This window comes from Perca flavescens, chromosome 18 (assembly GCF_004354835.1).
Source record: "Perca flavescens isolate YP-PL-M2 chromosome 18, PFLA_1.0, whole genome shotgun sequence".
Classification (NCBI taxonomy): Eukaryota; Metazoa; Chordata; class Actinopteri; order Perciformes; family Percidae; genus Perca; species Perca flavescens.
This window is the reverse complement of record NC_041348.1, coordinates 7,392,429-7,418,516: the sequence shown is the minus strand read 5'-3', so window position 1 is coordinate 7,418,516 and position 26,088 is coordinate 7,392,429. Positions and strand designations below refer to the sequence as shown.

General features: G+C 40.1%; 1 protein-coding gene across 3 annotated transcripts in view; it reads left to right on the top strand.

Moving 5' to 3' along the window:
• Positions 1-5,892: 5,892 nt before the first annotated feature.
• Positions 5,893-26,088, top strand: part of opn5 (opsin 5) — a 79,745-nt gene continuing 59,549 nt past the window's right edge. For 2 of the 3 annotated variants that reach the window (XM_028605562.1, XM_028605560.1), the window contains exons 1-2: positions 5,893-6,099; positions 18,929-19,075. In XM_028605562.1, the coding sequence (XP_028461363.1) occupies positions 6,075-6,099; positions 18,929-19,075 (172 nt within the window). In that variant the 5' untranslated portion in view covers positions 5,893-6,074. Of the gene's footprint in view, positions 6,100-17,329; positions 17,363-18,928; positions 19,076-26,088 lie in introns of those variants that run through there. The other variant, XM_028605561.1, reaches the window with a different exon arrangement.

Here is a 26,088-nt window from a genome sequence, read left to right as displayed (position 1 = left end):
ACCGGTGTGGCAGTTTACTGAGGCGTTGCGTCGCTCGCTGTGGCTGAGCCAACCCCTTTTATTGCCTTCCCCTCAGCAAACCCCCGGCCCTTATGCCCTCTTCTGCCGTACGGACGAACGCCAGTTGCCCGTCAGTGGGGCGGATGTTTTGACCTATACTAAAAAGGAGTTGCTTTTGACGCTTCCCTGATTAATTAGTTTATAGAGACACACACGCCCTCCGTTTAAGGAGAGACCCTTGCCCGGATCAGGGAACCCGAAGGCGAGGCACGAGGTTAGATACACACCAGACGTCCCCAAAAACACGGGCTCTTATCCCCCTGTATATGACAAGCACTGCCCGAGGGGATCTTTAAAACTGAAAAAAAACAAAAGAAATGATTTTTCTTTAGTACCTACGGTCTCAGCCATCCTCCCAGGGTCATCGGAGGTCCCTTCCTTTTCAAGGACGCCCGCCTTGCCCTCCTTAGTCTGGGCAGACTAAGAGAGAAGAGCATTTTTTGGCCTCTGTTTAACAGAGGTATTCAAAGCCGCTTCTCAGAGATAGTATTCTTTTTTTCTTTTCCTCCCTTACACTCAGTGAGCGCAAGGGAACCCCTCTACAGCTGAGACGGGCATAATGAATCGTTCCCAATGTAACAGAAAGTGAAAGGGTAGACGGAGAAGGTTTCATGGCATCCCGATGCCACGTAAAGCGCTCGGGTAAAAGAGCCCGAAGGGAGCCCAAAAGGGACCTAAAAAAGGGGCTGCTATTCGGTAAAAACACTCATATTTATACACGAAAAACATTTTACTCCTCCCAAAGTTATCAAAAGGGACGTACTTTATGTACTTTCTTGTCCTTGTACTACATGAACTCTACAGCTCATGTGCTGTGTATGGCCACACATGTGCCTTCAAGACACACACACACACACACACACGCACACACACACAGCTGGATGCACCCGTCAAGGCCGCAGCTCCTGCCTGTGCTCTTCTTGTCTGTCCAGGTGCCAAAACACGTGTATCTAAGTGATTATATAGTTATCCTGATAATACTTGCAACGCTATATATGTTGTAAAGCATGGAATAACATGGATTCTGCTATTTCTTTGTTTTGGGGTTTTCATCTGGCCTTGCGGACAACACAGGCAAAAACACGTAAAACACTTAAAATATTCCAGTCACATTATATTTACATGCATTTCATGGAGGACTAGTTTTCTCCCCTTTTAAGTGTTTTTATTTTTTTTTTTGCTATATACATATGATACATATTACTCATTGGCCTCTGATTTATTTCCTGTATTGCATAATATTGTTTTGTGGCTCATCATTAAAGTTGGTCTTCTCAGATTTATTGATGTCTTACTTATCATAATGTAGTTTTTTGTATTAGACTAAATGTTTTTATTATGAGACCCAGACTCTTAAGAAAAAGAGATGTTGGATTTTCAGCACCCTTCAGCACCCCTAAAAATAGCCTAGTGCCACATATGCTGCTATCAATTGCTCATTAGGGGCTGAGCCCCCCCCAAAGGTCAGATCCTAGAATCGCCCCTGGGCTCCGCTCGGCGCTTAGCACCGCCAAAGACGATAGTGATTGGTTTAAAGAAATGCCAATAAACCAGAGCACATTTTTCTCCCTTCCCGAAATGCTGTGTGGACTCGCCAGACCCTCCTCCGCAGTGGTGTGAAGGAAGGTCTGGCAATGTGAGACTAACTTGGCACAGACCCTCGGTGGTCAAGTCAGACACACACACACACACACACACACACACAAACACACACTCACACACACACACACAAAACAGGAAATATGACCGTTTCCCTAAGTAAAAGTAAGTTCAATACATTTTCCCTATGAACATGTTTATTTGTTTATTTAAAAGGATCCCCATTAGCTGACGCCGAGACGACAGCTAGTCTTCCTGGGGTCCAAACAATACATACAAAACGTGTATGTGAGTAATTACAATCACAATTACTCACAAAAATATCATATATAAATACACATAAAAGAACAAGAAAAAGTAACAACACAAAAAGTACTGATTAGAGTAATAATAAAATAATGCAAAACAACATAGCACATGATACAACCTTGCTCAAACAATCCAGACAATATTATGATGTTGAAAACAAATAGTCTTAGTCTTTTTTTAAAACCAGTTTTTCCCTTGATAAACATGTGACATGTCTTCCCGTCCGCATTGGACATTTGTAGTTGTTTGCATTTTATTAGCCAAACAATTAGTTTACTTTAGTAATTATTTTTTGCTTCTTTATACTTTTACTTAATTTACATTTTGGATTGAAGTATGGTACTTTTTACTCCACTACATTTGACAACTTTAGTTAGGCAACTAGTAACTAACTAAATTATGATGAATTATAGATTAAGCCACCCAGCAATATATAAAGGAGTTACAATTAGCCCCACCTTTACTAGCTGCAACATTAAAGTGATTTCACACATGCATCCATACTTATACTATATTATTTTGAAATAAAGAAATTAGTATTCCAGTATATTATGCTAATACTTGAATAAAATGATGATATTTTTAATTTTATTTTTAGTGCTGCAAGTAAGAACTACTTTTATTAGAATCTGTTATTTATTTCTGCAACTAACTGATTGTGTATTAAACGTCAGAAAATAATGAAAAATGCCTGTCACAAGTGCCCAATGTGGTATGTTTCAATGGCTTGTTTGGTCCCAATAACAGTTCAAACCCTGAAGATATTCAGTATAAAATTAGGCCTATAGAAAACAGAGAAAGCAGTAAAAATACATCTGGTTTATTCATTAGCAGCAGTGATAGTCTGTATCAACGGAAGTACATTTCCAGGATAAAGCCTGACATCTTTGCCCCTACCTTCCGTTCTGTGTGTGTTGGCGTTCTCAAAAACCTTCAAGCTCAGCTACACGCTGAAGAAAGGAGGAAAAAGAAAGGAAAAAAAAGAGACAATTTGGATCGTGCAACAATGCAGTCCTGCTTAGTTCTTTGATTATGATTGTTGATTTACATAGAAAATGTTTACAGAATTTACTATTGATATACTATTGACGTTTTGGGAGCTATTGGCAGGATTGCTGTGGACGAAGTACACACGGCGATACACTGGTAAGAGTAAATTATAGTGCTGTCAAATGATTAAAATATTTAATCGCTATTAATCGCATTAATGTCATAGTTAACTTGCAATTAATTGCACATTTTCTCTATGTCCCTTGATTTCTTTTTGTCCCATTATTTTTTCTCATTTTAATGCTCTTATCAACATGGAAAAGGGGATCGGCTTCCTTTGTGCTTTGTGACAAAACACACAGATCACTTTGGTCTTGTCAATGGAACCATTTGGCAACTTTTTAAAAGTAAACTTTCCATTCAGAATCTTATTGGCATCCATTTCGGCGTCTCGCACTCGCCATCCACTCAAAACGTAACGTTAACCTACTGCTCTTTGGCCGGCTCGCAAGCCGAACAAGTGTGTGCGGCGTGCCTGTTGTTTTGTTTCCGGTCTAGCTAGATCCGTTATGGTGTTGTAGTTTTTTTAACGTAGTTGTGTGTGAAAAAAACTACAAAGTTTGCTAGGCAAAAAAGAACGTTAATCTTGCGATAAAAAAATTGACGCCGTTAAAATGGGTTTGCGTTAATGCCATTAATAACGCGTTTAAGTGACAGCACTAGTAAATTACATTGAATCATGTATCCAGCTGATTGAGATAGCTCATGTTACTGTATTGTGTGAATAGTTAACTTAATTAAAAACTTTATATGTCATTTTTTTTCCGGACACAAATATTCCATCAAAACAAGTTCCTTCCTGAGATTGGAAGGTCTCGCTCGTCCACACAGCATTCTGGGATGGAAGAAAAACGTGCTCTGGTTTATTGGCATTTCTTTAAACCAATCAGAATTGTCTTGGGTGGTGCTAAGCACCGGGAAAAGCTGCTGTGCCGCTGCAAAATAGCCTCGGGAAGGAACTCATTCAAAGGTTGTTTAAGTTGTGCAACAGAAAACTCAGATTGGACAGATAGTCTAGCTAGTTGTCTGGATTTACCCTGCAGAGATCTGAGAAAAGGTTAACCATAGTCCTTATAAATCGACCAGAGTTTAAAATGCCAACACAAAGGAAGGCCAGGGGGCAACGGATATCCGGCCTAAATGAGTGAATCCGGCGGAATTTACGCTGGCAATGGTGCAATCCTGGAAGTGGAACATCGAGGATATAGACTACCAGGTGAACTATCCAAGTGCCCCCGGGGGAGAGTTATTTCACCTGGACAGGGGCCAAGCACTTTCTGCAAGTAGCCAGACAGTCAACCAAAGTTAAAAAGGTCAAAGGTGACGCCAAATCCTCCAGCATCGAGCCTCCACAGGCAGCCGCTCAGCCCAGTGCATCATGGGAAATCTTTTGGCTCTTTGTATGGCACGGACAGAAAACATCACGACCATTAAACATAACAGTAAGCACACTGACCACTGACAGTGCACGCAACATGATTGCAGTGTCCAGGCAATTCACATCCAAGCATATGGCTTGCATTGCACATAGCCTCCACCGAGCCATCAGTTTCTCTCACCACTATATTGTTTGTTTTTATTTAGTTTTTGTATCTCCCAGTTTTGATCCCACTTAGTAGAAGGGGATGTTTTTGTGAGCCTTTATTTTCCCACATTATATTTAGCTGACCAATGTACTTGTGTCTGTTGCTGTAATGCACAAGGTCCATTATTTTAGGATCCTTTCCAGGTGTAAAGTGGGACACTACATTGTTTTATTAACCTGCCTCTCTTAGTTATGCTATTATAATTCTAGACTGCCGGGGAAGTTCCTTCCTTCCTATGACACACTGAGCTGCTCTCTCATCTCTGTTTTCATTTGTTTCCTTTTGTGTGCATCCTTGTCTCAGAAATGCTTGTTACTAACCTAGCTCTGGGGAGTTCACTCCCCGGAGTCCTTATGTTTCTTCCCTGCAGTGTCCGGTTGCGTCCTGCCACGTCCACTGTTACATCCCGTAATGCCCTGCTGTGCCCGGCTATGACATGAACTACGACGACTACCATTGTAGGTCACTGTTCCATTAACTTTATTGGGACTATTATTGCCACTGTTCATCACACCCCCAACCGGCCCCGTCAGACACCGCCTACCAAGAGTCTGGGTCTGTCCAAGGTTTCTTCCTAAAAGGGAGTTTTTCCTCGCCACTGTCGCAATAGCCACTGCTAATGCTTGCTCTTGAGGGAATTACTGGAATTGTTGGGGCTTTGGAAATTATAAAGTGTGGTCTAGACCTACTCTATCTGTAAAGAGTCTCAAGATAACTCTTGTTATGATTTGATAATATAAATAAAATTGAATTGAATTGAATTATTATAACAAAGGAATGTTCCATTCAGTTCAATGTGCCAATCATCTGTTGTTGCTTGATGGGCTTCAGTATGCCATATTATACTTTCAGCAGATTTTTTGAGCATAAAGTACCTTTACAGTTATGGATTGTTGCAATGATAATAAACATTTGCATAAAGCAAGCATATTTGTCAGCTCCCTTATTGATAAGAGCATTAAAAAGTTGAAAAATATCCCTTTTTAAAGTAGCCTAAATTTAGAACAGATATTTTTTTTTATTATTTGTAATTAATCCCAAGTTATATGGCCAATAATTTAATTGTGATTCAATATTTTAATCCAGACAGTCCTAGTTTAAACTAATGCAAACAACCCAGAGCATTTTCTTTTTTTCTGTAGGCTATCTGAAGGTGTATCTGAGTCCCACGGAGAGTGAAGGTGAAACTCAAAAGATTGGGAGGGTTTTATTGTGAAAGAAACGACCGGAAGTGTCACTATACGGTATGGACTGACATTTGATGACTATATAACAAGATGATCGAGAGTCATACTGACTTGATGCTGCCGCCCCCCATAGCGTCTCTGAGGCTCAGAGGAAAGGTTGAAGTTGATCCACAGGGGATATTTTCACAAAACCTTTCTGTACATTAACAGGACCGGAACTGACTGTTATCGGGGTTAAATCTAACAGAGGAAGTTTATTTGTGGGAATTAAACTCCGCTCGGTATGACTGATGACCGATGGACAAAAGGTGAGCGATGAACCAAACCTTCACTTTCTGATTGTTTTTCAGTGTAAAGAAGACATCGCAGTGGCATTTCTGCTGTGTTTTCCTTATCTCCTGTCAATGATCTCCCAGCTTAAATGACATTATCATGACTTCATTAGGAACGCGAGTGTTTTCTCTAATCCTCGCATATTAACAAATATCTTAAGACATTTGTTAATATGCGAGGGAGCCCCGCTCCATAAAGTGAGGCAAGGCGTCAGGTTTCCCCACTTATGTGTGTGTATATATATATATATATATATATATATATATATATATATATATATATATATATATATATATATATATGTCCCTCTTACTTTTGCAGTTTTCTATTACATGTATTCGATCAAATAACGCCGTCTTTTCATTGCAGTCGCCTAAATCGAGATAGGAAAAGCTCCGGTAGTTTATACATGTTGATTTAACCAGCTTGGTCTCCTTCGATTTGCCTCAAAATGAAGCTTTGTAAACAGTGGTGATTAGTATAGTGGGCTTTTATTTTATTTTGCCCCCTCTGACATCTCTCCATTAGTGCATGTTTAAGGTCCTTAAGGTTTGTGCATGTATGTGTATTTCCGTCCTGTGTGCAATGTGTAATAGCCTATCAACAGAGTGTAAAAATGTACTTTAACTTTTCAACCAAGTATAGGCCTGTCTTACCCCTCGGATATAAACAGCCACGCAAAATACGTGGAAGATTTGCAGAAACGATTATGGGTTGAAATAAGTAATACCGTGATCAATATATTTCAGGAAAACTATCAAAGAAATACATTTGAATGCACACAGGTGACGCGTTGGCTTTTCGTCGTCATTGTTTTGGGGTCTCACAGAGGGAAGAAGGAAACAACAACAACAGAGGAAACGGGTTGTAACAGGTTCGGTGCAGTAATAGCCTGTGGAGAATGAAGCAGTCTGTCTGTTGCTGTGGGTCACAGATATAAAACATGCTGTGCGTGTTGTCTGCAGGAGCGGAGGCAGAAGTTGTAAACATCTGGCCCATGCTCCCCCTGGGTAGGCTACATTTGTTTCCCATTCACGGCAGCTATATGCACTCATTTTCCAGCACTTGAGATAATCGAATGCCTATAATATGTACATCATTTGGAGAAAAAAAACAAATAGCTGCCATGGGCAAAGAGATGATCCTGTCCATCCTAGTTTGTATCTTATTGTTAGCCCCACCGTCTTTGTCATTCTGAAACCAGAACACAACAACAGTGGTTGAGGACCACTAATTTTCACGTTTGCCTAGGGATGGGTCTCGAGACCCGGTTCTATTAGGACCTGGTTCCAAATTTCTCAAAACCCCAAAACTAATAAGGTCTGAGCTTATCGATAGGCTACTGCTATCGAGACTAGTGGATCATGTAACGTTATGTCTAAATATAGATAAGCGGATCGTTACACAGTCTCGAAAATGGTATCAATATCAATAAAAATTAACGATCATCGTCCCTACTTCTGCCACCTAAAACGGGGCATGAATTGTCTGATGTAACTATACATAATATTTTGAAGTTAGGCCACATAACATAGGTAAGGTATGAATTTGGCGTAAACAGCGTTACTAACTTTACTGTCAATATTTCCCCTGTAATGGAAGTTATTAAAAATAATCAGCACACTCACTTTTAATCATCACCAAGTATGACCTACCAATAATCTATATAGTAATAATCAGTGCCTGAATTGGACCAAAAAAGGTGCCGGTACTCTAATTCAAGAGTTGCATGACATGATCATGTGTCTTGGATATATTTATATTTACACGCATGTCTTGGTAATATATCACTTAAAATTTGTGTAAGTGGTGCAGGGCTGTTTAATGATATTAATTCGATCCTCATTCTTATCATCCCAGTCTGTCTCTATGTTTCAGTTTATTCACACGTTATAATCATATCATCAAGACGCAATATGGAAAAGGTTCAATGTTCATATGCAGGATGCTCGAAATAGGGAACACCAAATAAGCTACTAAAATATTTTCGGAGGGGGCGCAATAACATACAACAGAGAATATACACACACTAAAGACTTAATTCACAATAGACAACACAGACAAATGCCACAAAATACAGATGATCCCAGTACAAGTATAACACTTAATTAATGATCAACAATCATGTGTTTTTCAGTTTTTCATTCAGATTTTTCTTGAAATAGAAACAAAAAAGGCCTTTTTTTCCATTTGTGTTTTCTAGTCATTTTATTTTTGTTATATGAAATACAAAATGAAAATCAAAGCATATTTAAAATTTTGCTCATCCACGTTTGACCACAAAAAGGAACAAAAACGCTTTGTATTCAATTTAAAAAATTTTGATTTTAAAACGACAGTCAAACAACCACTCGTTTTGTGTTTTCTAATACCTGTTCATGAAAGGAAAATCAAATGACTAAAAGATACCCGGACCAATATGGCATTTGAATCTCTCAGTTGATCGGTTTATTCTGATGGACAAATGCAAAAAACAGGACTTTCTTGTCAGTTACAACTGGCCGCTCCAGCTTGTCTCCCCTACGGGAAATGTACAAAAGGGGAGAGGGGAAGGGGCTCAAGGGATTTATAGTCGTGGGACCACAGAAAAAGAAATGAAGGAGGGGCTCTGAACTTCAAGATAGCCTACATTCTGGAGTTAGGAGTCTTCCCAGTAAAACATATACTGTAACCAGATTTTGTGCAATCTAACAACAAGAGATAAAGGCAAATATGACTCTGTTACATTTATAATAACAGCCATACTAGTAATTTATCAGCATCAACATCCTCCTCATTCTCATACTTAATAGTATGTGACATATGTAATGTTATAATAATAACAATCATCATCATCAAAATGATCGGCATAATAAACATAATAATCTTCTCATATACAAAATTGTGATGTAAAATTAAAGTTAAACACTGATGGAAATGATTTTTGAAAAGAAAATTAACGCCATCTACTTAATAACAGTGTTAATTAACAAAATGAGAAATTGTTACAGGAAAAGCCTCCTGTAGGGGGCCATATTGATTTCCTCAATTCATGATTCTGTCTGTGCCTTATCTTCATTCCCTGCAGTCTGAACTGCTGTGGGTGTAGCGTCCCCGGCTGAATAATGGTCTGGCTCTTTGTCACTGATGATTCAGAAAGCTTTATTGTCACTTTGTAACATTCCTTACTTGAATATCTTGAACCACCGTAAGAGCTGAGAAAAACGAAAAAGAGCACAACACCTTTACTTTACATACAGTACATCATGAAGTGTCTCATTTAACCTTTTTTCCCCTTAACTTATTGACAATCTACACATGAGTGTTTTCATGCTGTATGTGTTTAACTTCCAGTATCCATTCACTCTATTAGCAGACATCAACATAAGTTCTAATGAAACATCAAATTAATATATAAAATGCTGCTTCTTTTAAACATTCTTTTACATCCACTTCACTGTAGCATCACTCAGATAACACCGTTTCATGTAACGTTACACAACGGCACAAGCAAGCAACCAAGCAACGCCAACTACAGACCAATACCGCAATATGTTAATATTAGCTTAACTTGCTAGCTCGTACTCTCCAGTCTCTGCAAACCATAAAACAGCACAACACAAAGTAACCAAAGTTATAAACAGTTGTTAAAGAAATGAATTGTAAACTAACGTACCTTGTGCCTCTAACAGCCAGGTGCTAAAACAATATAACTTTTTGCCGTTTGCCTTCGTTCAACCGCTTTTTTCTTCTCGTTTGTGGCTGCATGTTTACTTCCGGATTCAGATTTTTTCAAAATAAAAGCATTAGCGTCAAAAAATAAATATCTAGAGACAATATTTGGGTCATTTACACTCCCACCAAATTATGAATGCTTTACAGAAGAATATTGGATGTAAAGACGAAAAATTTACCAATGTGAATTCTCATTAAAGACAGAAGTGCCGATATTATCTCATGTCATAAGTCCATTTATGAGTCTATGATTTCAACTCTTTGTATATAAAGGATATGGTATTTCAGTCTTCAGACTGACTCTAGGAGCAGGATCAGCTTCTGAACTGGGCGTTCGATGATGTATGGCCTGCCAGAACGTTGTCCCTCCTTTCCCATCTTCCGTTCACCAGGACAAATCTTTACCCTTCTCACAAGTCCATCTTTATCAGTAGTTGTTTGTACAACTTTAGCCAGTCTCCACTCATTCCGTGGTAGGTCCTCTGCCTTTTCTATCACAATGTCACCGATTTTTAGGTTCCTCCTTGCAGTGTTGTCTGATGGCAATATTAGAGAGGTACTCCCTCTTCCAACGACTCCAGAACTGCTCAGCAAGATATTGAACATGACGCCACCTCTTACGAGCATACATGTCCTCTTTGATAAAGCTGCCAGGAGGTGGTAATGCAACAACAGACTTCATAGTGAGCAGGTGATTGGGCGTTAGTGGTTCAGGGCTGTCTGGATCAGTTAGGTTGTCGACTGTGAGTGGCCTACTGTTCTATTTGCCTCATAGAAGAATGTCCGAAGAGAGGCATCATCCAGCCTACCTGAGGAGAATGAGAGAGTGGAACGAAGCACGTTCCTCACTGTTCTGATTTGCCTTTCCCATACTCCTCCTGCATGGCTTGAGTGGGGAGCATTCAAGATGAAGTCGCACTGCCTTTGAGCCAAGAATGTGGTAAGAAGATTTCCATCAAGTTGCTTAAGAGCCTCCTTCAGTTCGTTTTTGGCTCCCACGAAATTAGTTCCCTGGTCACAACGTATTTGGCGTACAGCTCCTCTTACAGCAATAAAACAACGAAGTCCGTTGATGAAAGCATCCGTTGACATGTCATTCAACATTTCAATGTGGACAGCTCGACATGAAAGGCATGTAAAAAGGAGTCCATATCGCTTGTGCTCCTTGCGTCCCTGTTTGGTAAGAAACGGACCAAAACAGTCCATACCGCAGTAGGTAAATGGAGTTGATGGATCTACGCGTTCTGTTGGCAGGTCTGCCATTCTCTGTTCTTCAGTCGGTCTCCTGAATTTGCAACATTTGACACATTGATGCATATATGCAGCAACAGCTCGGTTGATTCCTGGAATCCAAAATCCATTTGATCTTATCTCATTTATGGTGAAACCCTTTCCTTGGTGTCTGATCTGCTCATGGTAATGAGCCATTATCATGATGGTGATATGATGATCCTTGGGGATTATCACTGGGTGTTTCTGCCATGCAGGGAGAGATGCATTTTTCAACCTTCCTCCCACCTTGAGGAGTCCATCTTGGTCAAGAAAAACATCCATTTGACGCAGTTTGCTCTGAGATGGAAGTTGAGCTTCTTTGATAAGGAGCTTGATCTCCTCTTGATAAACTTGTCTTTGTAAGTCTTTTATGATAATGCACTGTGCATCTTCTCTCTCTTTCACAGAACTATGACCGGTTGCGCGTCGGAGGAGACGTGCCACTGCTTGCGTGGCCTTGTACCACGAAGAAAACCTTGACAAGCATTCTGAAAGACTTACTTGCTCCTTAGTCTGTACATTCAATGTCTGAACCCTTTTTACTTCAGGGTCGCCGATCTGAATTTCTGCAACAGTGTCTGCAGCTGCGGGCAGTTCTTTCTCCCATAGGAACTGAGGTCCTGCGAACAAATTTGATGTGAGAAGCTTGCTTGCACTTGAGCCTCTTGAGGCGAGATCAGCAGGATTTTTATCAGTAGGGACGTATCTCCACTGCTCTGGAGTTGTGCTGAGACGTACCTTTTGTATTCTGTTTGACACAAACGTGTGAAAGCAACGTGCCTCATTATTAATGTATCCCAAGACTACTTTGGAGTCAGTCCAGAAGTACTCGTCAATGTCTGTGAGACCAAGCTCCTCCTTCAGAGTGTTGCTCACCACAACTGAAACAACGGCTGCTGTCAACTCTAGTCTGGGGATAGTTGTGACTTTCAGAGGAGCCCCTCTGGACTTTGCCATTAGCAGAGTACAATGAACTTTTCCATTTTCACTTAGATGTCTCAGATAGGAACATTGGCCATATCCGTGTGTGCTTGCGTCAGAGAAGTGGTGAAGCTCTTTTCTCAAGACGAGTCCAAAGTCTGGTGGGACATAGCAACGAGGTATGTTGATTTTCTCCAAATTTGCAAGATCGCTTTTTCCAGCTCTCCCACGCTGGTTGTAGATCATCACGGAGGGGCTCATCCCAACTCGTGCCATGCTTGCACATTTCTTGAAGAATTTTTTTCCCAATGAGCAGGAAGGGAGCAATGAGGCCCCAGCGGGTCATAAACAGAAGCCACCATGGATAGTATGCCTCGTCGAGTTGCTGGCTAATCTTTCAGGGATATACAAAATCTAAAGGTGTCAGATTCGATGTGCCAATGGATCCCTAAGGCTCTTTCCAATGTAGAATCGTTGAAGGCGAGGTCAAGAGCCTTTACCCCAGTGGCACGCTTGGATGGCTGTATACTCTCTAGCAACGATTTGTTGTTACACACAAACTTGTGCAGTCTTAGGCCACCCGTAGCACAGAGTTTCTGAGCTTCCTTTGCAAGCTGAATAGCTTCATTCGTAGTTGCTGTACTCGTAACACCGTCATCAACGTAAAAATCCCTCATGATGAACTGTGAGCCAAGGGGAAACAAGCTCTCATTCTCCTTGGCTAAGCGTTTCAACCCATAATTGGCGCATCCAGGTGATGATGCAGCGCCAAAAAGATGTACCTTCATGCGAAATTCTTGTGGCTCAGAGCTGAGATTTCCATCCTTCCACCAGAGGAAACGTAAATAGTCTCTGTCAGGCGCCTGCACATGGAACTGGTGAAACATCTTCTCTATGTCGCACAACAGAGCAGTGTTGTGCTGCCTGAATCTCATGAGAACACCAGTCAGATTATTAATTAGGTCTGGGCCTGTCAGGTCGTTTAAGCTAGTTCCCTTGTGCTTAGCAGAGCAATCAAAAACAACACGGAGCTTTCCTGGTTTTTTGGAGTGGTAGACTCCATGGTGGGGTATGTACCATTTTCCTCCTTCCTTTCCTTTATCGTGAATCTCCTCAGCATCACCCTTTCCAATGATTTCATTCATGAACTTCACGTAGTGTTCCTTGTAGGTCTCATCCTTCAGTAACCTTTTCTTAAGATGATTGAGCCTAACAATGGCTAGTTGCTTATTGTCAGGGAGGTAAGGTCTCTCCTTAAAGGGGAGTGGCATTTCATAATGGCCATGAGTGTTCTTGTGAATACTGTCCTCCAATATATTCCTATATAATATAATCCTGAGAAACAGTCCTTTCTTCCTCCCTGGCATCCTTGAAGTCCGACTCAAGAACTTTAATAGCATCAGATGGAGTCACCAGTGGAAGCTCTTTGACAGCGACTCTGTGGCAAATGTTTGTGCTGCTGGGTGAGTCAGGAAGAGTTGGTGCGGATCCCACAATACTCCACCCCAGATCTGTGCGGACTGCATAGGGCTCATTATCTCCTCCCAAGATTACCTGACGTGGTGCCAGTGCCCTTGAGCAGTTGTATCCTATCAAAAGACCAACCTCACACTCTAGCTGTGGTGGAATTTCATCTGCTATTTTGTTGAGATGATTCCAGTGCCTTGCTGTATCACAGGTAGGAATGGGATTTCGATTCACTGGTATGCAATCTTTGCTGTAAGCCAGGGGGAGATCAATGAGAGTTGTTGAGGTATAACCACGTATTCTGAGACCTGAGACCCTTTCACTGTGTACTAGTTCATCCCTTCCAATCATGGTTGTTAACTTTAGCCTTACAGGATGAGTCTTTGATTGAAGGATCCGGCTGACATCTTTGTCGATGAAAACTGAATCACTCTGGGTGTCGAGCAGGGCGTAAACAAGCCTTTCTGTGGCTGGATTGCTGGTAGATGAAACCCATACTGGCACTATCATAGAGGTGTTGGAAGATGAGTCCTCAGTATCCACATTAAGTGACAGTGTGGTAGCCGCTTTATCTGTGGTACCATGATTTGAGTCGGACACTGGTGTGGCTGTAGCATCACTCAGATAACACCGTTTCATGTAACGTTACACAACGGCACATAACCAAGCAACGCCAACTACAGACCAATACCGCAATATGTTAATATTAGCTTAACTTGCTAGCTCGTACTCTCCAGTCTCTGCAAACCGGCACAACACAAAGTAACCAAAGTTATAAACAGTTGTTAAAGAAATGAATTGTAAACTAACGCACCTTGTGCCTCTAACAGCCAGGTGCTAAAACAATATAACTTTTTGCCATTTGCCTTTGTTCAACCGCTTTTTTCTTCTCGTTTGTGGCTGCATGTTTACTTCCGGATTCGGAGTTTTTCAAAATAAAAGCATTAGCGTAAAAAAAAAAATAAATAACTAGAGAGATAATATTTGGGTCATTTACAGTGGGCATGACATTATCAAAATGTTCAGTCTTTGTTGTGAAGGCATACGTAAGCACACAGTTCATTTCATTTTTAATTTTTTTTTATTAATAATGCAAGGGAAATGACAATTTGTTTCACTCTGTTGTTAGAACACACATAACACACAGGTCTGAAATACACACATGCTCAGAACCTATACAATCACAAATGGAGAGATGTCAGAGTGAGGGGGCTGTGGCTGCCCATGGACAGGCGTGTACAGAATAAGCTAAGGCGACTTCTGTCAGCTTTCATTAAACATGCTTGTTGGTTGAAAATTCATGTAACATATTGACTTATCTAGCATGATTCCAGAGTCCAAACCATCACAGCCCTGAGCCTCTCTCTTCTCTACCGAGCGCACGCCAATGTAGCGGACTGGGGTTGGGCGGTAATACGGTGATATGGTATACCGCGGGGTCTTAAAAATAGCAACGGTATCAGTTTCAATACTGTCCTTAAAAAAAATGCAATGCACTTGTATAGGAGACAAGGATTAAATATTAAATATAATTTTTGTAATTATGTGTGGTTGTCATCACGTTTTTTTGTAAGTTGTCACAAGCCAACAGTGTGGTGACGCCGTCTGAGCCTTACGTAATCATTTTTAATTAGTCACAGTAATACCGTATACCGCGGTAAAATAGGGAGGAGGTTTGATGGTATCAAAATTTGGATAACGCCCAACCCTATAGCAGAAGTAACGTAGCTACGTTAGCCTGCTACTGCTACATAGGCTGTTATTAGCTTTGGTTTATGTAACGTAGCATGATAGAAGAAGCATCGCTGTTCTGGATGTACAGAAGCTTCTGGAGGCTTTTGCCAGAGATCCCAATGAGGAGGGCATTGCAGTAGTTGAGCCTGGAAGAGACAAAGGCATGGACAGGCAAATAAATATAATACAGCTTCTTCTTTTTTTGGAGAGGCGAGTGATTTTGCATAGCCTAAGTTAGTTAGAAAGGTTTAGGGTGACCTGAAATCTAAGTTGAGTCAAAGCGATATTGAGTGGCGCAGCCAGGAGCAAAAGAAACTTACAGCTTCGGACGCTAGGAGCGGAAAATGTCACCACTACATAAGGTGCTAAAACGGTGCCGGTACTTAAACAGTGCCTGAACTGATACTTTTTAAAAAAGATAAAAAAAAAAAAAAAAAAGAAGCACCAGACAGTTTGCTACATTAAAGAACATCTTGTTTATTGCTAATTTATAACAATAACTTATTTTACCAATAAATTGCTGTTAAACGACAAAATCAACTGCACACTGTTGCACGTCCCGATGTTGGAATCCTCTACAGAAAAATACAGTGACCCCGGATTTCCACTGAATGCAGGACATCTGCGGACCAGCTCCGCTGTATGTCGGCTGCGTGCTCCGCCGTCCGTCAATACCCACTAGGTCCGGATTTGTTGCGGCGATGGCTGCGGCCATGACTGACAGCTGTAGTCATGAGCGATTTCACGTAGAATAGAACCACAAAACCAACAACAGTTAGTTTCCATCCAGAGTTGTAGAGGGGAAACAACTCTGTGTTGTGTTTTCAAGGTGTAGTGCAGGGAAATATGATCCGCCGTGAGCACGGTGGATTTTCTTTTGAAAATTAACCGGATCTGACTGCGAAGCCGTTCTGCACTCAGTGGAAATACACACATTGACTTTAATGGAAAAGCTAATGACTCTGCCGCCGTTCCGGAGCAGTTATGCAGCCCTTACACAGCCGGTGGAAATTGGGGGTTACGTTACCTGCTGCCAATTGTAGTGTTAACTAGCATGACATGCAGCGATGCTCATATTGCATGTAACGTCCGTTTCGGAGTGTTCGAGAGCAGCGCAGGCATTTCATTGGCACGGAAATGAGTCACCGAAATCTGCGTTGCTATTCAGTCCAGTAGATATCAGTCGTATAGGCACCGGTGCCGTATTAGCACCGAGTCTCTGTACCCAACCCTACCACTACACTCCATATACTCCATTCCACGCCTACTACTTTGCTAACTAAGGCAATCATGAGTTTTGGGAGTTGTAGCCCAGTACCCTGTTCATGGTGGAGAAATCCCATTCACAGTTCACACTTTCCACAGGAGCTGTAAGCTCAAAAGGTAGAGAACTTGCTCAGGCGGGGATAGGTAGCTCATCTTTCTGTGATACCAGCTCCTTCATAACAGTTAACTGCAACCAGTGGCGCCAGCAACCGTAATCATGTCTGCTCTGCTTTCTGCTATGTTGACAGTAATATTTTCCTCAACAACCCATCCATGGTTAATCAGAATGTTAATTTCTATGAATTGATAAACTGCTGGTGGATATGGTCACTGCTATCGCTGAACCCACGCACGGAGCTAGCACATGTTGTTTTAATCATGTGTGTTTACATGGACATGAATATTCCGGTTATTGGGCTTATCCCGTTCTTGATCATATTAGGGATATTGTTTACATGGCACACAGAGATATCAGGTATTTCATATGCCTTTACAGAGTCGCCAAAAGCTGTCTGCTTTGAGCGCATCCACCTCTCTCTCTCTCTCTCTCTCTCTCTCTCTCTCTCTCTCTCTCTCAAAAATGTTTTATAAAGCACAAATTAGTTTCAACAGTCATCATTATTTTAAATTTAGCCAGTGGCGGCTCCTGCCCAAATCTCTCAGGGGGGGCAATTGCTGCGATGAAGTTGACCCCTTTAATGGGTAAATCAACCTACATAAGTCAGTTAGTTGACATTGGCACATTGGATTTTAGAATTAGTTTTATTTTTTTTACTTACATAGCAATACTACCAGAAAGCACCAGATTACACATGTGGAGCAAATCAAGAACATGTCTTCCTCTTCATCACATTACATTTTATTGTAAGTGCAGCAAATCAAGAACATGTATTCATCTTCATCACATAACATTTTATTATAAGTGCAGCAAATCAAGAACATTTATTCATCTTCATCACAAGACATTTTAAGTGCAGCAAATCAAGACAATTTAATTGTAGGTAGTTGTGCTCTGATTAAACAAAGAAATGAATGTAGGCATAGCCTAGTTACAGTGCACATTGCCCATAGTAACCATTAGATGGCAATGTATATGTATTAGAAAAGGATTGGATTAGGTTATATTCTGTACAGTAATTGTGGACAGCTATATCCTGGTTTTTATTGCCAATTTCTTGACTAATTAGTTGGGCTCTGCAATGAATATACATTCCACAGTGATCGTCAACAGTTCACCTTCAAGACGCTATTGGATGTACAGTATAGGCAACTATTTTATAGAGTAGAATAAAGAGCAGTAACAATGGGGCGGATAATGTGCAATGAATAATAATTTAAAAAAAAGCTATTATATATCATAGCTATTCATTTTATTTATTATTTATTTACATACAGAAGTTGATATTAATTATACAACAAGTAGATCCGACCAGACAATCTGATTGGTCAGCTAGACATTTATAACGTGCTCAATCAATCATGCTATATCTGTTGATGGAAAAATTATTTTTTTCAGCAGATGGACTATATATTGCTACATATGGTCTTAACAAATTCAAGCTATCAGATATACGTAACTCCCGTTTTTATTGAATTTGGTCTTAAAAATGACACTTCCTGAATGAAGCGGAGTCTTAGTACCATCAGTAGGCAGTAATTGATTATGGTCTGTCACTGCATCGATGCAGAAACGCCCAGGTCTGCTTGGCAATGCATCGATGCAATGATTAACTACAACACCCCTAATATATACTGTATATAATATTTTTTTAATTGTTTGAATTTTTTATTGTGATTTATTTTATTTCGTTGGTACTTTATACTTTTGGAATTACATTTTCTTTTTGAGGAAATTAAAAAGAATAAAGGATGGAAAATGGAAGCTTTATATTAAGTTTGTACAGTGCCAATCACAACTGGTTGGTTGCGAATTGTAGGTCTATTTATCTTTTAAATTTAAATAATAAACACATGAATGTAAGAAACCATAAGATATTGTAATGTTAGTAAAGTAGATATGGGCTGTGGAGACAAAAATGGTAAATTAAGGGGCACCTATTGGATCGCCTGGTTTGGTTCATGTAAATACCCTGGTCATAAAAGAGTCCACGCTTCTTACTGATGTCCATATTCACATTTGTATTGTAATGCATACGTATTATGGAACACCGTGAAAACTGTTACAAAATAGTTCAAATACAAAGCTGCCCCACTTGGGACACCTTAGACAAAAAGTCTGGATACTGGCAGGTGTTATGAATTATGCTTCGCCTACATGCCTGTGTTAACATTTCAGAAACCGCATGCATAGATACGTATGTGCAGTTGTCTCTTTCCTTTTTAACTGATTTCCTTTTGTGTGTGTGTGTGAACCTTTTTTTCAGTTTGAGGAAGCAGCTTCATTGTTCAGTCTTTTCCTCCACTTCACAGGACATTCCACACTCATGGCAGCGATGGAGAACGAGACGTGGCCCCACCATGCATACTTGCCCCATTATCTCCTGCGTGGTGACCCTTTCGCCTCAAGACTGTCCAAAGAGGCGGATATCATTGCAGCCTTTTACATCTGTTTAATAGGTTAGTCTGATTGCAAAGATAGTTTTTTTTCTTTATCTCTTCATAAATGTTATTATTTCACTGCTTTTTACTGAAAGTCATGTCAAGTGTTAATGTGTCAGAACATATTTGTTTTCAACAACATCTCACTCCGAGGCAATGGGTCAAAAAAAATAAATAAATAAAAAAATAAGATAATATGCTGTAATATACAAAAGCAACGCACACCAGCGGCTGTCGTGAGATGCTGATCACTAGAGTATCAAAGTAAAAAAACAACTGTTGCACACATGGAAAAAAAAAGCTGTTTTTCAGACAGCTGATTACAGTTTTTCTTGATTGCTTTGACGCAGCAGTCAACTCAAACTCGACATTTTTCAAAACAGTTAACACACAGGCCGAAACAGTGGCTCTCATGGTCAAAATAACACATTTTGTTTGCAAAAAGCTCTAACCGTGCCATAACATTTAAAATATGTAACAAAAGCTAATTTTGCCTTCAAACAACACAACTCGCGTGTAGTGTATGAGCTCTTCCAATCAACCATTACACAGTGGACAACAAAATACAAAATACAGCACTCAGTGTGAATCAGTGCACCATTGCTTGTCATTGTAGCCTACTGTACGTAGCTTTCATGCCAGTGCCATTTGTTGTCAAATTTGCCTTCTTGCAAAGAATTGGATCCAGAATCAGAAATGCTTTGATGCAAATTTTATTGATTCCTTTGATTGTTATTTTCAAACTGTGGCTGAAAACTGAAATACTGTAAATATTACACATGATACATGTAAACCAAAATAAAATCTATTAGACTATAAGAAATTAAGAAAATAAAAATAAAATCTATTACAGTAAAATATAAGAATAGCCACTATTGATACTCAGTTTCTTCTGTCTTGATGATGGGGCCACATGGCCTAACCCTGCAGACTGATTGCTAATTGAAGATTTGTGTGAAGGAGTGTCAAACAGGTGCTTCAGTGATTTCATACTGATGTAGGTAGTTTCTAATAGTTAGGAACAGATGCTTTCTGTTTGGTTACCATAGCTAAAACAATGGAGTTTGGACTGCTTGAATGACGTCCGTGTTAACTGTTCTGCAAAAGGGTGGGGAAAATGTGTCAATCCAATGAGAAAGGGTTAACACATTTGCAAAAGGTGTCTTCTGCTCTACTGAGAAAGTGGATCCCAGTTTCTTTAACCAGGTCAAAGTAATCAAGAAAAACTGTAAAACATCATGGTCCGGTGTCAAAGGCTGAGCTGAGGTCAAGTAGAATTAAAACAGAGCACAGGCCCGAGTCGGCTGCAAGCAACAAATCATTGGTGACCTTGATCAGAGCAGTCCCAGTACTGTGTAGAAGTAAAAAGTAAATTTTTCGAAAATGTGTTTATCGTTCAACATGAGACACCTACCACATCTCCACCTCCAAACAGGGATTGGTACAAGGCCTTTTACTTTGGCGAATCGTTAGCGAGAACTGTAACCTCTCGCACAAATTTTACTGTATCAGCAACCAGGCGCACGCTTGCAACACTGAATCAAAGAGCGATTTGCACAATGGACAAACAGAGTCGGGACACGTTTACTTTAGTCTAGCGTGTGCCTCCTTTAACCTCCCAGACATATTGGTAGCTCCATCAAAACAGTAGCCTTTTATCCTCTCTGTGGGCTACGTCTTTTATGCACAAAAATAGCATCTCAGCTGTTGTGTCAGGGGCGTTGTAAAAGCCCAGAAAGAAATTCTGAACTTTCAGGTTGTCAATGGCAAATGTATGTTTCGCATGAGAACTGTTCTTTGCCAGCGATATCGGTGGTTCCGTCAGCAGTTAAGCCAATACAACGGCTTTGAGATGCCTTGGCCCCGATATTTCTGTGAACATCATGGGCAAACAGCTCCAGGATTTAATTTTGGACGTTGTTAGACATCCAGTTGCCTCCTAAGCTGCCATAACACCCAATCCCAGTAAGCGGCTCCTCTCAGAGTCCCTGGCGCCTCAGGAATCGTATGCAGCTGAAAAGGAGCTCCAGCATCTTTCGGGCATCTGTTAAATTGCAGCAGCTTCAGATAGCAGCACATTAACTGGGGTTGTTTTCCGTGTAGCCAATCTTTGAGTCGCATCCAAATAAGTGCGGGACTTCTGGTTACAAATCTTCTCTATTGCTTTTCTCCAATTGGAAAGCCTTTCTCTTTTAAGAACAGTTTCTGACAGCAACTTGCTCTTGATGTTTAACCTGCCAACACTGCACACAATACTGCCCCGGTGAATTTTCGGACAGGCAATGCATCATTTTCTGGTGGTCTGACGGACACTGCACCTGCTTTTAGAGCAGAGATCTTCAACAGGGGGGTCCGGGGCCCCTAGGGGGTCCTCAGAGTTATTGAAGGAGGGCCAAATATATATAATTCTTTGCACATATTTAATGTGAGACAAGTGTTGGAGGATAAGTTGGAAGTTAAGTCAAAAGTTACAAAGAAACTCCCGCACACTGTCTAACTTGGCACACTGGCAACGTTTTGGTACTAGACCATCATCAGGCAGAATTAATAAAGGGAGTTTATGTTTTAACATCATTCCAACAAATTATTAGCAAATATAAATGTGTTTTTTGTGAAACAAACACATTGATGATAGGCTTACTGGCCTATAGTTAAGGCAGTCACTAAGGTAGCCATCCACAGATACAGTTAATAAGGATTCACTCTGCATGTTTAACATTATAACTGCCAACAATTATTTTAATAGCTTAGTATTCTATGCACTAAAAAGGTATGTATGAAGGCTTTAGGCTTTGCCCTGACGTTATTGTAGGCAAAATGTTTAATATGCAACTTATTTTTATACAATAGGCTATATGGGGGAAACTGCTCCGTTTCTATCTCAGTTAGGGGTCCTTGGCTTAAAAACATTGACAACCCCTGCTGTAGAGTATTCTCAGGACGCAGGGAAGGAAGAGTAGGTGCTGCTCCTGTTGGCCTGGCACAGATGATCTGGGAGGTGCAGCTGCTGTCATTTCTGTCTCTCTCAGGCGTTTAGCTGGCTCAGAGGGAGGTATTGAAAAGAAAGCTTATATATGTTTTTGTGACATACTGAAGTTAAACCAGTATCTATGAGTCTATATCCACGACGTTCCACTTGGAGGCTCCGTTGCCTCTGGGAATTCACTCTTTTCGGCCGGATGTCATTTGACGTTTGGTCAACATTTGGGCTCCTGGTAATCAGGTATTTTATCTGCTGAACCATAAAATGTATGACAAACCAACCAGATTTACTTGACAAAGCACATCATAAGCTTCACTTCATCTGTATAATCTTCTAGTCTAGTTTGTTTATGTACATAGTCATTCATTTCTAAATTATCTGTTAATGGTGTAGTCATTGTTTTCAATAGATAGCTCATAAACCTTTGTTTGACTAGTTTATTGCTGAACCCAGCCATCACATGCTGCGCCGCGACATCCTGCGCCACCCACCACCACCATTTGATAGCGTATAAAACATGTTTTTCTTAAAACAAGGTTGATCATATACGGACTTCCAACTTTTACAGGAGCAGTAACTTTTGTTTTACAACCTCAGAGCTCGTGCATAGTCTACCTTGAATGGTGCAGACGTTATTGCTGATAATCAAAAACCTTATGGAGAAAATGATGGGATTTTTACTTCCGGAACCACAATGTTAAGCTCTATATAAAAAAGAATCACCCACAGAAGCCCTGTAGTGCACAGTGCAGAGCGGCAGTGGTGGAATGTAACTAAGTACATTTACTCAAGTACTGTACTTAAAACTTGTGTTGTCTTCCCGTCGACCATGCAACTTTTAGTTTTCAAAATTTCAATTTCTTTTTTGACACTTTTGTCACTTTCCCAGACATTTTTGTCACATTTTTTAACGTTCTTTTATTATTTTCAAATGCTGTAAAATTGAATAAAACACCCCACATTCAATTAAAAATAGTGAACTGATCGTTTATTTTACTTGTGAAGAGCGTTGTATGGAACGATCTACGTTATTGTTTTTGACAATTTGGTTGAAAGAAAACCCAAAGTTCTGATATAGAAACTTTTTGAAAATGGGTCAGATGTGACCTGAGGACAACAGGAGGGTTAAGTACAAATGTGAGGTACTTGTACTCAGGGCCATTTGAAGGAATTTGGGGGCCCCAAGCAAAATGGACATGGAGGCCCCCCAACCCCCCGCCCCGCACGCACGCAAAGCCTACAGGAACCACAGCATAGCCATTAAGTATAAGTTCACCCACACTTTATATAAAGTGCAAATAATCGTGTTGCATATACTGTGCATAAATTAATTAATCCATCTGTCGAGGTACAGAATGCATCACTGAGTGTCTGACACCTAGAAAATTGACAGGCACTACTGTATATTAAAAATTCTGAAATGTCCATGGGCAAAAGTGACACAGTTTGGTGGGAATTCAGTAGGGATTTGCACTGTTCTTTTTCCTAACAATATGACAGCACACACTTATCAGTTTAAACTCTGGGCTGTGCAGGATATCAGCTATAATTATAGAGCTTGTAGTGGTGTTACCTTGTGCTATAGAGGAAACATCAGCACTGAGAAGTGATGCATCTGTTGATGTTGAGGATGAAGTTGATGGTGTAGCTGGAAAAATAATTGAAAAAGAAATCTGAAATTACCTGTGAAGTACGTTTTACCATTTCACTGTTAGCATATTGAAAGAGGTCACTATTAACAGCTCAGCTCAGTGACAGAAATTCACTCTACCTTCATCAGTGGAGGTATCCTTAGGAAGAGCCTGAGGGCTGAGAAATTTATGCAAAGCACCTTGAGGGAGAAAGAAAAGATGGTAACACTTTATAATAACGATCATTAATAGATGGCAAATTGATAATTAATTAATCTTTAGTTAATTGTCATTTAACTGTTAGCAAACAATCTTTTTACTGTTAACAAACAATGAAATTATAATTAAATGTTTACTAATTATTAGTAGTGCTGCAAATTCAGTTTATTGTAACACACATATCTATCATATAATATATTAGGTATCAGGTAATGATTAAACATTTTTGTAAACCTTTAAGAAACCATTTTTAAAACATTACATAGATAGACGGACAAATTATTCCTAACACTTTGTTAAGGGTTACTAATGCTTAAAAACATCCCAAGCTAATTTATTGTGTGGTTTTCCTAACCCCTATTTGGTAAATAGATTATCACTGTGGAATAGTTAGTATAGCATGCTAACGTTATGCCACTTTCATCAAAACCTATTACAAAGCTATAGCAATGTTATGTCATTAAATACGATAAACAGTGATTCTGGAACAGATCTGCGTCTTCCTTATCCCGTTAAAAAACATATTACAGTAGTATGTAACCATATTCCGTCCGTTCGAAAAAAAAAAATTTGCACTAACTGTTCGTTACAAGCAACATTTGCCGTCAGGCAGGTTACAGGTAACGTTAGCCAACATAAACATATTTTTGCTAGCCTACCTGCTGCAAAATTACACCAAGACAAGTAGAGCTATTTTATCCAGTGTAATTTATCATTTACCACTATCTTGTTTTTTCTTATCCTCCTCTTCCTTTCTCTTCTTCCTTTTCTGGCATCCTGAAGCATAATTCCGCTTCATGATGACTGCCGACCAAGGAGGTTTTGTATTTTGCCGGCAGCAGAGATCACGAGAGGGGCCCCTTGAGGGGGATCCCGATAACAGTGTTATTGCACTTTACTGCATTGACTATCAAAGGGGCGCTCACAGTTTGTCGTTGCATTTTATTCTTAACCAGTCGTTGTCTTGGGGCCCCAGGCCAGCTCGAGGCCCCAAGCAATTGCTTGGTTTGCTTGCCTTGTTGCGACGGGCCTACTTGTACTTTACTTGAGTCTTTTCTTTCCATGCCACTTTCTCTCCTTTCAGAGACATTCATCTGAGAGCTTTAGTTACTTTACAAATTAAGATTTTTATAAAAGATTTTATATATAAAGTTTATAAAACATGATGTTTTATTATAAATTAAACTACACAAGTCTGAAATAATTAACTGATAAAACACAGAACTGTTGTGCATTGAGTTAGTTTATTTAAATTCTTTAAGTACATTTTCTTTTACTTATATACTTTTACTTAAGTAACATTTTCAATGCAGGACTTTTACTTGTAACAGAGTATTACACTGTGGTATTATTCCACTACTGCAGACCAGCAGCAGCTAGGCAGTGTTAGCACTATTGCCAACAAGGATTTGCGAAACAGAAATAACAGAACGTAGAATGCCGTGATTGACCAATCAGAATTGAGCATTTAACAAAGCTTTGTAATAAAAACATGTATTCTTATGTTGTAAAAAACACCAATGCTTTATTAAAAAGAAACAAAGCGTTGGGTGCAGTAAAGGAAAGCTGTCGACAGTGACAGACTGGGGCTAAAAAACTGTCCTGGGGCCTCATGTATAAACGTTGCGTATGCACGAAAAGCTTGCATACGCTGGTTTTCACGGACACTTTGTGATGTATGAAAAATGAACTTGACGTGAGAATGTGTGGGCCGTCACGCAAACTGTTGAGCAGTCGTGAGAATGTGCGGGCCGTCCGCAACGTCTTTTCTGGCTCTGTAACGTGGCAAATTCTAACTGAAAAGTGCCGAAAATCACCACACATTACAAAATAAAGGTTCCACTATATAGACTTCTTTTTTTTATTTCTGCCATGGTTCGGTCACCATTTGCCCCTCTGGGCATTTTCTTTTATTGCTTATCCGAGATGACAAACCTCCAAACAGAACTTTTGTTTTTTCTCGCCTCCGCGATCAGCACCTCAACCTCACAGTCGGTGAAGTTTTTTTCCCGTCTGCAGCGGGATGACCCGTTGTGATTGGATAAAGAATGACGTCGGGGGCACATTTATAGTAATTTCCATATTCATTTATGGGAGGAGACAAGGCGGGGTCGGTGGCACGTTCACGTTTATACATGTGAATATTTCTGTGCGTTTTGGCCGTACGCCATCTTCTGGTATGAAAGCTGCGCAGTCTT